The sequence below is a fragment of the Dysidea avara genome, chromosome 1 (genome assembly GCF_963678975.1).
Source record: "Dysidea avara chromosome 1, odDysAvar1.4, whole genome shotgun sequence".
NCBI classification, from domain to species: domain Eukaryota; kingdom Metazoa; phylum Porifera; class Demospongiae; order Dictyoceratida; family Dysideidae; genus Dysidea; species Dysidea avara.
Window position 1 is genome coordinate 83450 of NC_089272.1, and position 17146 is coordinate 100595.

The window sequence follows — 17146 nt, forward strand, 5'->3', positions numbered from 1 at the left end:
TGTGGTTCACAATTATATCATACATCAACACACACATCATGTCACAGTGGAACCCCTAATTACCATTATACACAATGTGTGGTTCACAATTATATCATACAGTAATAATAAAAATAAGCATGTCCATGTTGCCGTACAAACACACAAACTAGTCTCTTAGTAGTCTCCAATCAAATCTAACATTAGGGGCGTGTGTTAAAGGAGGGAGGGGTGGATCAACTAGTGCCCAGCCACTACCCAAACTCTCATCAAGTTCTTGACACACACACAGTCCACAGTACGGAATACTCTGGACTATCTTTGTCAGCTCTTGAGTGTTCCGAGGAGCCCCACCCACTAACTGTCTGCTGCAAGCCTCCAGTGTACCAGCATGTCCCACTACTAACACCTTGGAGCCTGGCTGGGCAGCTATCTTGAGAATAATACGAGCAATGTTATGGCTTCTCTTGTAATAGTCAGCACATGATTCCCGTAATCTGAGGTCCTTGATGTTCACCTAATAAAGAATGTTGTTAATAGACTACTACAAATAGCCACTCTCACACATAGAGTTTATGGAATAATATTAGTCCCTTCATCAAATACAGCATCAAAAACAAGAAAACACTTACAGGAAGCCGAAATTGTAAAAAAATAAATAAAAAATAAAAAATTATCAAAACTTGAATTTTTATCTGCCTGCCTGCCGAAACAGTACACAGCCACCATTTTATGCCACTATAACAAACTCACCTTTTATCTTCCAAGTATTCTTCTTCATGCAATGAAACCATATTGAGACATTAATTTTCCCTATCAACACTTTCCTTGAGCAGCATATTTAGACACCACAAACTTATTGAAACACTTACGCTCTGTTAGATACCTGTAACTTCATGATAGATTCAGTGCCATGCCTATTAATGACCTTGGTTGATTAATAATGATTGAGCACAAGCACCGAGACCACACCTCTATCACACACACCCCTTTTAGTAGGTGAAAGGCTGACTCAAGATACTCTAATACAGCAGTCACCCTAATAGAACAGTCACATGTGTATAGCTACTTTGCGTGGGAGGATCAAAGTGTCTGTATTTTCCATACAGTACAAATTGGTCAGTTATGCAGCACAGTTATGGAAGGAATGTTACGAAAACAACCTCACTCAGACAGCACAATTGATCACATGACATTGCGAATCACTAAAACTAGCCCAACTAATCCTACCAGTTGGTTGTGTGACTAGAAATAGATTACATGGATAGTCTAACACGAAAAATTGAAGCAACAACCACACACAGACGACATGATGGATCACGTGTGTGACACAGTCAAATGCTAAGACTAGCTCAACTAATCCTACCAAATTGTTCTATAACTACAAATAGATTATATGACAACTTACTGATAGTCTGATCACTGAAAACTGAAGTGATCCAGTACAACTACCAAGACAATTGCTCCGAGCAAGACAACCAGGAAGTACTACCAAGACGACCAGGAAGTACTACCAAGACGACCAGGAAGTACTACCAAGACGACCAGGAAGTACTACCAAGACGACCAGGAAGTACAATAAAACACTAACTCTTAAACTTACATAATCCAGAAAAATTGGATTTAATAAAAACACGGATGAAAAATGCACAATATTTTTTTGCCATTTTACATAAATGGTTTTAAACAGGCATATCTTGCGAAGTATTTATCCAATCTCTTAGAAGAGATTTTCTTACTTGCCCTTTGTAACAGTATGTAAACTTTTAACAAACAACAAAGAACTCACCCGCTACGAAGCATTGAGCATTTTGTTCCTTTCAAGTCCGTATCGTTAGTGTTCTTGTCGGCCATTTTGTCAATCATGTGATTACTGTATATCAACTGAATCGCCATCATGTGACGAGCAAGATGGCGCCCAGTGAAAGATGATACGTTAAACTATGGCTGAGTTATGGCCTTTTCTGTATCGACATGCAAAGGAAGTCGATGAAGAGATAGTTTTAAAGGCACAGAGTAAAGTTCTGGGATGGAAGGATGCAGCGAAAAATAGCACGATTTTACCCAAAATTTTAATGGTGAGTAACATGGTGTTTGTAGTTTTGATGCACACACCTGGGTATACAATGCACACACCTGGGTATACAATGCACACACCTGGATATACAATGCACACACCTGGGTATACAATGCACACACCTGGGTATACAATGCACACACCTGGGTATACAATACACACCTGGGTATACAATACACACACCTGGGTATACAATGCACACACCTGGATATACAATACACACACCTGGGTATACAATACACACACCTGGGTATATAGTACACACACCTGGGTATACAATGCACACACCTGGGTATACAATACACACACCTGGGTATACAATGCACACACCTGGGTATACAATGCACACACCTGGGTATACAATGCACACACCTGGGTATACAATACACACACCTGGGTATACAATGCACACACCTGGGTATACAATGCACACCTGGGTATACAATACACACACCTGGGTATACAATACACACACCTGGGTATATAGTACACACACCTGGGTATACAATGCACACACCTGGGTATACAATACACACACCTGGGTATACAATACACACACCTGGGTATATAGTACACACACCTGGGTATACAATACACACACCTGGATATACAATACAAACTAATACAATACACACCTGTGTCTCATAGCTATGGTTGACTCTGATCCCAAATTGTTCCAGTTCTTTAAGACTCATAAATTGAGGGACATTACCTCGACACCAAGCTAGCCACTCAAACAAGCCGTGTTCTATGTTGATCTTCACTGAAGGGTCAGCATCCATCCCCTCAAGGATAGCTTGACAAGTTTGTATAGAACGCAATGACGGCGAGGAATAAACATGACTGAACTCAATTCCTTGTTCTCTTAACCCCTCTCCAGTAAGCCGAGCTTGATATAGTCCCATTTCTGTAATCGGTGAGTCACCAATGAAACTCTTAGGGCTTGACTGTCTGAAGGGGATTACCCTGGGCATGTTAAGGTTCTTACGATGGTATTCCCCTTCACCATCAAATGATAACTCAATCCATTGTTTACCAAATGTCACATCAACACGTTCAGCATGACGGAATAAGAATAAACCCCGCGGACCTGCTGGAATTGATTTTGATTTCTTGGTCTTGTTAACTTTTGCATAGATAACTTCATTCTCATTTGAAGCATTGGGTAATAGTCCGTTAGCATTGTCGTACATTGGCTCTGATAGAGGTGTAAGCTTCTGTTGTCGTGACAATGACTTGCTGTCACATTGTGATGTGACATCACTGGTAACCTTGGCAACCAGGAAAGATCTACAAGGAATTACATGATCACATGATATAGGGATACACAGGTTGACCAGCACATCATGTGATGTCACATGACATCACGAGATCACATGACTGATACCATGTGATGTCACAAGACATTGTGACATCACTACACATCATGTGTCATCACAAGATATCATGTAACATCACAAGAAATCATGTGACCTAACATAACATCATGTGACATCACATGATCCATTTCACCTGTGCACAGCCCAACAGTCAGATTCACGACATCGCTCCACATAGTTGCTAGGAAACATACCAGATAAACCAGTTGACATGGACACACCTCTCATCCAGCCCTCAGATTCTGATGTCTGATTGGCTGGAACAAACACATAGTCACCATCCAATAGTTCAAGTTCATCATTGTGGGATGGGGTAAACTGGTACACAACTCGATAAACCTGTACATTCCAATAAATACACACTATACTATATCCATGATAACTACTCACCTCGGCTGTTGCTAGGCGTTCATCTCTAGAATACAATCTTAACTCCCAGTTGTTAGGGGCCAGAGGGTTAATCTTACGACATAATGCCTCCAGGGCAGACTGATGGTCCGGTCTGTACTGATGTGCTAATGTGATGTGTAACTGTTTCCGGTGTGGCTCAACTGTTATACCTGTAAGAGTGACATTGTGTATGTAACTGTGTGTAGTAGAGTGTGTAACAGTGAGTAGTAGAATGTGTAACAGTATGTAGTAGAGTGTGTAACAGTGTGTAGTAGAGTGTGTAACAGTGTGTAGTAGAGTGTGTAGTAGAGTGTGTAACAGTGTGTAGTAGTGTGTTACAGTATATAGTAGAGTGTGTAACAGTGTGTAGTAGAGTGTGTAACAGTGAGTAGTAGAATGTGTAACAGTATGTAGTAGAGTGTGTTACAGTGTGTAACTATGTGTAGTAGAGTGTGCAACTGTGTGTAGTAGAGTGTGTAACAGTGTGCAGTAGAGTGTGTAACAGTGTGCAGTAGAGTGTGTTACAGTAGATTTGATTCCTGGTGATCTTCAAGTTTCTGTGTGCACCGTAGGGTTATGTAATGGGCAGAACATAGTTGAACATTAAACAAGATGGCTACTGCAATTGCAGGGGGGGTAGGTCATGACATCACAATAATTGCGTGGCGTATGCGTACTGTACATTTTTCCATAGAGTTTAGTTCCAGTAAACTGTGAAGTTTAGTGCTATATTTATTGTCAGAAATAGTAGGTCACTAGTATAGAAATTGTTTCAACTACCTAACCCCAGCGAAACTACAGTGATTTTTGCAATAGCGTGTTATTTGAAATAAATGCTAACTTTATTTTCGGGTACCTGTATTGTTGTTCGCTGTATTCTTAATCACTAGTAGTAAATTCAATCAATTTCTGCATCTACAATTATGCAAGAAGCCGGTACATTAAGTTTTGCATCATGTAATTATGAATGGAATTCAATTCATTTACGTAAGATCAAACGCATTATGACATCATGACCTACCCCCCCTGGTGCAATTGTAGCTTCATACACTATTCTGTCCTTAGATGTCAGCTCACTAACACTTTACTGTGCGCTGTAACACACTCTACTACACACTGTAACATACTCTACTACACACTGTAACACACTCCACTATATACACTCTACTATATACTGTAACACACTCTACTATATACACTCTACTATATACTGTAACACACTCTACTATACACTGTAACACACTCCACTATACACTCTACTATATACTGTAACACACTCTACTACACACTGTAATACACTCTACTATACACCGTAACACACTCTACTACACACTGTAACACACTCTACCACACACTGTAACACACTCCACTATACACTCTACTATATACTGTAACAAACTCTACTATACACTGTAACACCTTCTGTGGTGAATAGTTTTGGAATTATAGCGCTAGACAGTAGGAAAAGCAAGAATCAATTTGCACAGCGAATATACTGAAAATAAACTACAGGCGTTTACATTTGCTGCCAAAACTTCTGTTTGGATTAGTCTACAATGTTGCAATTTGGCTTAAAATGTTCACCATGGATTAGCACATCAGCCAAGGTATAGTGTTAGCTCTGTAGTCACTTGCGCATATGGATATGAAGGCAGTTTGGTAGAAGAAATGATGACGATCTTGTTTACATTTACCGCAGTGCACGTGACATGCATACCGTTGGAGCTACAGAAATGAAACAAAGATTTTCGAACTCTCCATGAGCAGGCGAATAAGATGGTGTATAGTTTTAATCGATTTAAGTCTTTCTTCTTCAAGTACTGGCCCGATAAAAACTTGCATATTTTTCTTGTAGCATGCATAATTTTACCAATTATTTTTAAATTTAGTTTTTCTCAATACGCATGCTTGTGTGAACAAGTTGGGTTTTTGCTGCTGAGACGGTCACATATGATGTCAGAAGTAAATTACGGAAAATTTATCATCAGTTTCCACTCCCTGACACGATGGAAATGTTGTGGCAAAATTGGAAGAAGTCTATAGCAACTTTGCCACAGCCATACAACTTATTTGGTAAGTTGAAACAATACAAGCAGTGACATTGAAGATGGTGATGGAGAATCCTTATGGTAACAAGCAAGATTTCTCGGCCTAATGTATTTCGTGGACTGGACTCACGGACTGGACTCGCGGACTGGACTCACACACTGAGCTGGAAACAGCTTCACCTTTCAGTGGATGATGGGTTGATTGTCTATGGCTGTCGCCTGTTGATCCCGGCCTCAATGCGCCGCCAGGTGTTAATCAGCCTCCATGAGTCCCATCAGGGATCAGTACGGACCAAGGAGCGAGCTAGGTTATCCATTTATTGGCCTGGAATCGATAACGATATCGATAATGTTGTGCTTTCATGCAAAATGTGTCAAGACCGGCTTCCATCGAATAACAAGGAATACATCATGTCCAACCAGACCCGCAAGACCGTTCCAGGAGATTGCAATGGACTTCTGTAGCTACGGGGGCCAGCAGTTTCTCATCATAGTAGATTGCTGTACCGACTGGCCTGACATTATCCTGATGCAGCTCAACACATCCACACAGCGCTTAACCCAAGCTTTAACTCAAGCCTTTTGCCGTACAGCTGTTCCAGACATCGTGTGGTCTGATGATGGCCCCCAGTTCACATCCAACCTCTTCAGTAAATTTTCCAAACATTGGGGGTTTGCCCATAAGACCTCGTCCCCACATTACCCACAGAATAATGGAAAAGTTGAGGCTACGGTGAAGTCTATGAAGAAATTAATCGCCACCTCTTGGGGGAGGAGGTCTTTGAACACAGATGTGATATGCCGCGCATTACTGCAATACAGGAATACACCATCCCGCAGAGATGGACAGTCCCCTGCGCAAAAGCTATACGGTAGACCCATACAGGATACACTACCAGCGCACCGACGTTCCTTTGCACCAGAGTGGCAACGAAACGTGGCAGACGCAGAGAAACAAGCAACTCACACTTCAGAACAATCAGAGAGATGTTACAATGCGCACGCTCGAAACTTGCCTGACATCCAGTTGGGATCAAACGTCGCCCTTCAAAATCCGAGGACAAAGCTCTGGGACATATACGGTACAGTAGTTCACATTAGTCCCTATTGCCGATACTCGATCAAGACCCAGGGTGGACATGTACTGGTACGTAACCGAAGATTCCCAAGACGTCGCACTCCAGCATCTCTGGATGCATCTGAGAGGAACCCACACCAGCTAGATGTCTCCCTACCACACGAAGAACCTAATTCAACAGGACGCAACCGTCACGAACCACCCCAGGATCAGACAGCAGACATGCGTCGATCAGACCAGCTGCACAGACCACCGCAACGCCTGATAGAAGACCCTACTTGGCACTAATATCAGCATGTGTGACTATCCAGCCACACCATGCTTGGTGGGGGGATGAAAGAGACAGAACACTTATACAATATATAGGCACTACGCACACACGTGACTATTGCACACACACGCCCACTTGTATCACGCCTGATAGTGTTGTAAGATTGCGTATGTTTGATGGGACATAATCACGTGATCATCCTTAAGGCCTTGTGTTCCGCTTCTCGACTGTTCTCTACATTATTGAAATCCCTCTGTATATGAAATCCCTCTGTACATGAAATCCCTCTGTATATGAAATCCCTCTGTATATGAAATCCCTCTGTATATGCATAATCAAACAACTATCCTTGCAATATTGATCAAATATTGCAGAGATAACTTGTTGTTTGGTATATACTCTGATATTCCAATGATTTTATGTCCATCTGTAACCAATTAAAACTTCATCATTCGATAACTTTTGTTATACACCTTCAATAAAGAAACGATACAGATCCTTGTACATGATACTACAGAGCTGCGTGCATTGGAAATGCAAAACTTTAATAAACCCTCTTGAAAATAGCATTTTCAGTCATTTTGTTTACTGCCAGGCTGAGAAAACAATTTGTTTCATGTGGCATTTTAATGGACTATCATGTTTCAGCTGCGGGCTTTGTACTGGTCTAATACCAGATCCAGGCTTTAGACCAAACTTTAAATTAATAGGATATTGATTGTTTTCCATGTAAACAAATAGTTTTGTTGTCAAGGTCCAAAAAATAGGGTTCCAAAGGACCCTTTGCATGCCTCCCCTTCTAAAATCACTTAGTACACGTGCTACAAACCCCATAAGAAATTTGGTGCTGTTATCAAAAAGTGAACAATTATCTTAATTAGAGGGTCTTAGGTGCTGCACTAAATACCTTATACGGTATTATATTGTATACAATACCTTATTATTACTGACCTTGTTTTTTAATCTCCTGACTGAAACTTGTTGTTACTCGACGCAGCCAATCAGATGCCTCCTGTTCAAGAAACAATCCAATATACCCTTGGGATAAAAACCGTTGTGTTGCTACAGTATCAGGAGCTGTGTGGGTGTGACTAGTATAGGACTCCTTGAGGGCATGGATCACGTGAGGCATCATGTGATCTTCACACTACATTGGAATATTCAACCATGTGAGCAAACAAATGACATCACTACAGAAGTACAATGAGGTTACTGTGTACACACAATTAAGCATGTGCGTACTAGGTCTAATAGAATATACACAACACATTATTGTACAGGGATCAGTGATTGGATCATTTACCAATATGCCATAGTGGTGGTAACTGACACAGATGCCAACCGATATCACTACATTGTACGGCAAGTATCAGTACCATTATAAAGCCTTCTTGTCCACTACAAACAAATAAAGTCACATTTTTACCTGCCATACGACTACAAACATAATGTAGTGTCATCTATATCATAGTAGGGACCACAGAGGAGTGGGTGTGGCCCACAAAGTAACATCACCCAAAAACTAGCCTCAATATCCCCTGAAGACAATGAGGAGGCAGTATTGGTTAGGTAAAACTAAGCCCAAACAAGCTTTCAGATCGACCCGAAATGCTTTCAGCAAGTTGCTACGGAATTTAAAAAAACATCATTTAACAGAATTTTCTACTGACTGAGTAACTGACTGACTGACTGACTGATGCCTTCAGACAAGCGTAACTCGATAACAGCTAAGGCTATGGGCTTGATTTTTTCACTGTTCGACGCCGCTTCAGCCCGAGAGGTGCCTTTTGGCATACCGCAGTACATACAATGCATTCTTCATGGACTTACCAGTGTCCTCCTTTGTGCCCCATTCATCTTTGCTGACAGCGAAATGTGTCAATTTGATGGTAGCACGTGATGGCTTCCTTTTGTAACAGAAATCATCCGTATTTTTCATAGTGGATACCTTGATTGCAGAGGTGCTTTTCAAACATTTCTTGATTCGTACTGCTGTGTAACAGGTTGAACATAGCCGACAACAAAGCGTAATGGATACTTCACTTTTCAGACGACAATTGATAAAGCTGGGGTGCACAGCACCATTTCTTTCGTGGTATGCGTGGGTTCACCAGTCAAAAAAAAGTTAACAAACAAGTACACAAATTTTTTTTGGAATTTTCGACTAGAGTAGGGACCATAGCACATCGATAAAAAGTACTGAAACAAGCTGGAGTAGTGCATGATATTAAATCACAGTAAAACAATAAGAAGTGTTATATTCCTACTGTGCATTTCCGTTATGGAATCTTGGGCACAGTAGGGATATATAACACTTCTTATTGTTTTACTGTGATTTAATATCATACACTACTCCAACTTGTTTCAGTACTTTTTATCGATGCATGTGCTATGGTCCCTACTATAGTTGAAAATTCCAATTTTTTGTGTGTATACACCCCATGTATATATTACATACAAGTATAAGGAATTTTAAAGGAGGTTGCCTACACCTGAATAGTGAACGTTTAATTCAGTCTATACCCATAGGATTAAATGTTCACTAGTATAGCTGCAGGTGTAGGGGATCTCCCTTGTTTCCCTACTTTCTTTCTATGATCACCAATCAAACTTAAAATTCCTAATTTACGTATTTGTTAGGCAGGCAGGCATGCCTATATTTTTTTTTAAATTCCATAACAATTTATATACAGTGGAACCCCGACACTCCTGAATGGTGGACAGCCTCTTTATAACAGACAATTAATAAAGTCCCAAATGCAACTTCCAATACCTGTGTGTATTAATGCCCCCTCAATAGTGGACACCTCTCTATTCCGTAAACCGGACACTGCACAATTCCCAGACATGGCAAGCACTACAGTACAACACCTCACTAATTGCAGACACAAGTACGAAAGGTTCATTGCCAGTTACAACAATCAGTCAAACTACATCATTTAATGCAGAAAACACTGTCTCTGTATTGCCTAGTCTACCAAATGCCGAAGTTGACGAGAAGCCATATGAATTCATATACAAGTACTGCCAAGAGTACATAATAAAAATAGGGAGGGAGAGTGTCTAACTAGGACACCTTCAGCCAAAATCACTGCGTATTATAGACAATCCACACATTGGTAGAGCAAAAGCTTTACATTATTCAACACTTATCAACAGCACTCAACACCTATCAACAGATCTCTATCATCAGTAAAAGTGTTAATTTGTTCAAAGATCATTGTCTATTCAATAATACGCAGTGATTTTGTACAGGCTGTATTGGCAGTTAGACACTCTCCCTCCTTATTTTTATTATGTACTCTTGGTACTGCTGTTAATCATAATGTTCTTACCCAGGTCTTTTGAAAATAGTAGCTGGTGCACTTTAAGAATAAACTGCACTACAGGATAAACTACACTACAGGATAAACTACACTACAGGATAAACTACACTACAGGATAAACTACACTACAGGATAAACTACACTACAGGATAAACTACACTACAGGATAAACTACACTACAGGATAAACTACACTACAGGATAAACTACACTACAGGATAAACTACACTACAGCATAAACTGCACTACAGGATAAACTACACTACAGGATAAACTACACTACAGGATAAACTACACTACAGGATAAACTACACTACAGGATAAATTACACTACAGGATAAACTACACTACAGGATAAACTACACTACAGGATAAACTACACTACAGGATAAACTGCACTACAGGATAAACTACACTACAGGATAAACTACACTACAGGATAAACTACACTACAGGATAAACTACACTACAGGATAAACTGCACTACAGGATAAACTGCACTACAGGATAAACTACACTACAGGATAAACTACACTACAGGATAAACTACACTACAGGATAAACTACACTACAGGATAAACTGCACTACAGGATAAACTGCACTACAGGATAAACTACACTACAGGATAAACTTCACTACAGGATAAACTACACTACAGGATAAACTACACTACAGGATAAACTACACTACAGGATAAACTACACTACAGGATAAACTGCACTACAGGATAAACTACACTACAGGATAAACTACACTACAGGATAAACTACACTACAGGATAAACTACACTACAGGATAAACTACACTACAGGATAAACTACACTACAGGATAAACTACACTACAGGATAAACTACACTACAGGATAAACTACACTACAGGATAAACTGCACTACAGGATAAACTACACTACAGGATAAACTACACTACAGGATAAACTACACTACAGGATAAACTGCACTACAGGATAAACTCCACTATATAGTTATACAACGGCCACGAGTGCTCTGCCTGATATAAACGCACAAGCCTGAGGGCCGTCAGGCCCGAAGGCAAGTGCGTTTATACAGGTAGAGCACGAGTGCACGTTGTATAACTGTTATGTACCATTCACCTAATAGGTGGGGAGAGTCTCACAAGACAGCTGTAACACTTATAAAGGCCAGGTTTCTAACATCTATTGTGGGTAACCAAGCCTGACGTTGCGATGACGTTCCCCCTGCAGTACTGCAGCCACATTGAAAGCTAGTACGCTATGGGTTATATCACTAACCTGCATTCGCTGTTCCACTCTCATCATGTAGTGCTCAGCATGCCAGCGTGCCATATAGACTAAGCACCAGACTAATCGCCATAGTGATTCTCTCGAGTGAAAAAAATCAGCTAAATAGATGGTTTAAGTAAACAAAACCTAACTACTAACGATACTAGTCTAATTCTTACTATTCACACTGGCTAAACTCGAATCTGGTGGCATGACAAAACTGGTTACCACAATCGAACGTAAAGGTTAGTATTATTTAGAATATATTTGTATGAGTCATTGTCGAAGTGGACTACAGTTTAATCTGGGCTAAGATGGCACCAGACTAGTAAGGTGTATAAGTATGTTTATATATATGTAGACTAGAGTTGTGGCCACCCGCGTTGGCTTTTTCGATCGCCATTGGCTGCTTGTAAACATTATACGTATTGGTGATGTTATGGCCCACAATCGACCTTTACATGTCAGGCTATAAAAGAATTCGAGTAATCTGTGAAGTGTCTTTCCACCTATTAGGTGAGGTGTCGTAGTGGTCTTCGCCACCGGCACTTGTGTTATGCTGCACAAAACTGCAGCCAGTGCAATATCTGTATATTGCACTGCGGTCGGTGCATTATAACTTATAATGCACTTGTTGTGGTCTACAAAACCGCAACCAGTGCGTTATAAGTTATAATGCATTCGCTGCGGTCTGCAGCAGTGCAATATACAAATTATGGTACTGGCGGTGCCTTTGAATTGCCCACGCAGAGTGGTACATTACAGGATAAACTACACTACAGGATAAACTACACTACAGGATAAACTACACTACAGGATAAACTGCACTACAGGATAAACTGCACTACAGGATAAACTCCACTACAGGATAAACTGCACTACAGGATAAACTACACTACAGGATAAACTACACTACAGGATAAACTACACTACAGGATAAACTACACTACAGGATAAACTACACTACAGGATAAACTACACTACAGGATAAACTGCACTACAGGATAAACTGCACTACAGGATAAACTACACTACAGGATAAACTACACTACAGGATAAACTACACTACAGGATAAACTGCACTACAGGATAAACTACACTACAAGATAAACTACACTACAGGATAAACTGCACTACAGGATAAACTACACTACAGGATAAACTACACTACAGGATAAACTACACTACAGGATAAACTGCACTACAGGATAAACTGCACTACAGGATAAACTACACTACAGGATAAACTACACTACAGGATAAACTACACTACAGGATAAACTACACTACAGGATAAACTACACTACAGGATAAACTGCACTACAGGATAAACTACACTACAGGATAAACTACACTACAGGATAAACTACACTACAGGATAAACTACACTACAGGATAAACTACACTACAGGATAAACTGCACTACAGGATAAACTACACTACAAGATAAACTACACTACAGGATAAACTGCACTACAGGATAAACTACACTACAGGATAAACTACACTACAGGATAAACTACACTACAGGATAAACTGCACTACAGGATAAACTGCACTACAGGATAAACTACACTACAGGATAAACTACACTACAGGATAAACTGCACTACAGGATAAACTACACTACAGGATAAACTACATAATCTGGACAAGTCTTCATGGAAGCATGAATAAAAAAAATTTGTGGATAGTGTAGAAGAGGCCACACCATAGATAACCCATGCTCAATAACATCACTTCTGTTGCTATTAAACTGATCATATCTGGTCCACATGGTACCATAACCCATCTTGCTCCACCACTTGGTCTAGTCTCGTGCATTAAAATAGATTATTTTAAAATTTTAGAAACCCCTTAAATAAGGACACCTCCATATAAAGGACATATTTCAATTCCCCAATGGTGTCCGTCTTAGAGGGGTTCCACTATTTAGCGAAAACCCGACTAGTTTGCACAACCCAAATTTCCTTTTATTTTCTCAGCATAGTGCAAGGAATGGTTCACCAAATTTTCAGTCGATTATGGTGAGTAGATTTGGAATTACAGCGCTAGAAGTAGGAAAAGCAAGGAAAGTGATTTGTACAGTGACTATACTAAAAATAAACTACAGGCGCTAACATTAGCAGCCATAACTTCTGTTTGGATTAATCTACAAAGTTGGGATTTGGCTTACAGTGTTCACCATCGATTGGCAGATCATCCAAGGTATAGTTTTAGCCCTACAGTCGCTTGCGCATAGGCGTATAAAGGCAGTTTTATTGAAGAAATGGCAACGATTTTGTTTACGTCTACCGCATCATAAACAAATGCACGTGAAACACAAACCATCGGGGCTACAGAAATGAAACAAAGATTTTCGAACTCCCCATGAGTAGGTGAATAAGATGGTATATAGGTTTAATCGATTTATATAACACTTCCTTTCCTGAGTAATGGTTCAGTTAAAACTTGCGTAAAATTTTCTTTGTAACGCGTAATTTCATCAATTTTTTAAAATTTCGTTTTTCTCAATATGCGTGCTTGTGCGTACTAGACGGGTTTTCGCTGAGACGGTCACACATTAGAGTTGTACTACCAAAGGCACTTGGTTACCAAACCAATACTGCCAGGATGGTATTGTGAAGCCGGTTTTTGGATGACATTTCTGGCCAGAAAACCCAAATCTCCATGATCCTTAATATACATACTAGTGTTGTTTTAGTAGTAAAGGCTTTCATTATAGTTTTAGTTTAGTTTTAGTAAACTTTAGATAAGGCCACGAAAAGTTAATTATAATGTTTCTGGTTCCCTTCCTGGTCATATTGTTTTGCTGAATGAATTGCACAATCACCATACAATAATAATAATAATATTCATAAATCTGTTGAATGTCTTGTAAACACATTTTTCTTATAAAGATGCACTAACTTTAATTTCATGAGTACAGCTGTAGTGTACCACAACAGTTGCAAAAAAAAAAAAAAAAAAAAAAGCCAGGTCACCTGGTCAATTTTGGGGAATTGGTAGGACCAGAAACATATTAAACACTTTTAGTTGTGATTTAGTATAATATACAACAAGTAATTTATGCTTAGGGGTGGTCCACAATTTTCAGCTTTTTTGCAAGCATACAAAGAGTACTCTTTTTTTCTGACCCCCTCCCCCAGCCAAAAGTGTACTGTATAAATGTTGACACATGAATATATTGTATAGCAGAACAAACACCCAGATACTTTAATATTGCAAAATTCATGTATGGTGTTTGTTTTGTCTTTTAGGCATCTTATCATTTAGATGAGCAACTTATCATTTAGATGCTTTTGAAGCTAATACCCTGAAGGAAATGTTCCTCCACACAGCGGGCATTAGTACCTGATGCACATTTGCAAATGTGTACATACACATCATGGAAACAACTTGTTCTTGGCTATCTTCAATATGGTCATACAAAACCATATCACTGGCAGTAGCAACAGCAGTACTATAGTCTGTAGGGTATTTTCACCATAGTCTGAGGTGGACTGGAGTCAGGAGATGTGGGTACTCTGCAGGGGGGTTATGAAAACCCGGACCGGACCGGACCAAAAGTCAATTCTCCAGGTAAGCAAGATTAGCCATGTTATAAATATTTACTACTATTTACATCCTCTATAGCGCTTATACACTACTCACCTTGCAGCAACTCTGCCAAGCACGCGGTCACAATGGTTGAGCAACACGAAGTATCCACTGTAGAACAACTAACTAAACTAAAACACTTTCTAATGTGCTTTACTACATGATCACTACAAAGCTACGTGTTCTCTTGTTGTATGTATTTGCATAGAACTGGCACACACACACGAGTCGCTGCCTGAATTTATTAGAGTCATGCGGTGCAAAGTGATTGAAACTAAATTAGCAGTTAAAATGTCAAACTTGTCTCGAAATCCATTTGGTGATAGATAACACATGGAGTTAAGCAAGGTAGGCAGTACTTAAATTATTTCAGTATAGATTTCTAGAGTGAAATTCATGACTCTAACAAATTCATGCAGCCACTCATGTGTGCCAGTTCTATGCAAGTACAGCAGGAGAACACGTAGCTTTGTAGTGATCATGTAGTAAAGTACATTAGAAAGTGTTTTAGTTTAGTTAGTTGTTCTACAGTGGATATTTCGTGTTGCTCAACCATCGCGACCGCGTGCTTGGCAGAGTTGCTGCAAGGTGAGTGGTGTATAAGCGCTATAGAGGATGTAAATAGCAGTAAATATTTATAACATGGCTAATCTTGCTTACCTGTAGAATTGACTTTTGGTCCGGTCCGGTCCGGTCCGGTCCGGTCCGGTCCGGATTTTCATAACCCCCACTCTGCAGAGACAGGTTTTCTCTATGGGCAACCCACAACTACCACAACTACCACAACTATGTAGTGTGAACAAATTAGTACCCACATAATCCAGCCTCCCATACCCAATAGTATTCCTAAACCCACAACAACACTTTCTACAGGTAGAAAACAAAAGCAACAGCCAGTATAGCTAGGTGCTACTCAATTGTAATCGTTTATCAGTGTTAATTGCTAGACTAAAACTAAGTAAGTACTGTTATAAAAGTATATAAAGCCTGTAGTATGTGTTATCATGCTGATAACTGTTCTTACCTGTAATTTGAAACATGATTCAATGAGGTTTATCTTTGCCTTCAGCTTATAAAGCCTCATTTCATTGGTAGTTAGCTAGCCCTGGCACTGTTTTCCAGAGTTCTCCAAAGCACACGTGTTGGCTTGGGCCCATGCATTAACAGCATGAGCTCACTTAGTCCACCGTTTAATTGGACACTGAATTGCACGAAGTAGCAGTAGGGCTTACTAGAGCCATATCACTGCATTCAGATTTCTTGCCAACTCACGTGATCAGCATTTAAAAAAAAGCATACATGTGATTTTACCCCTCTCCCCCTAGCGTACAGTTTGTACGCTCGCGAAACAGCTGAAAATTGTGGACCACCCCTTACTAAAATAGGTTTTAGTTTTAGTTTAGTAAAACAATATAGCTAGTGTAAAAGTCATTTAGTTTAGTTTAGTAAATAAAGGAAATTGAGTTTTAGTTTTAGTTTAGATTTAGTAAAATTCAGATAAACGTTTTTAGTTTTGGTTTAGTATAGTACACTAAAAGTAATTTATGCTTACTGAAACTACCTATTTAAAAAATTCAAAAAGGAAGTAGGGGTTGATATAATATACATGCTACAAAAAGTAAGGAAACAAGCTCAAAAATGTTACAGCTGAAATGAGAAATGATCCAGCAGTAAAAAGTAAGGAAACAAGATTAGACGACTACTTGCTAAAATAGACACACTTTAATCCCTACTTT

The 17146-nt window shown here is 39.7% G+C and overlaps 1 protein-coding gene across 2 annotated transcripts in view; it reads right to left on the reverse strand.

Annotated features, from left to right (window-relative positions):
* Nucleotides 1-17146, reverse strand: part of LOC136251848 (ubiquitin-associated and SH3 domain-containing protein B-like) — a 24346-nt gene continuing 7200 nt past the window's right edge. The window contains exons 1-6 of one of the 2 annotated variants that reach the window (XM_066044259.1): nucleotides 8526-9368; nucleotides 8174-8369; nucleotides 3826-3995; nucleotides 3569-3774; nucleotides 2692-3346; nucleotides 1-496 (exon numbers count right to left, since the gene is read on the reverse strand). In XM_066044259.1, the coding sequence (XP_065900331.1) occupies nucleotides 149-496; nucleotides 2692-3346; nucleotides 3569-3774; nucleotides 3826-3995; nucleotides 8174-8357 (1563 nt within the window). In that variant the 5' untranslated portion in view covers nucleotides 8358-8369; nucleotides 8526-9368 and the 3' untranslated portion in view covers nucleotides 1-148. Of the gene's footprint in view, nucleotides 497-2691; nucleotides 3347-3568; nucleotides 3775-3825; nucleotides 3996-8173; nucleotides 8370-8525; nucleotides 9369-17146 lie in introns of those variants that run through there. The other variant, XM_066044252.1, reaches the window with a different exon arrangement.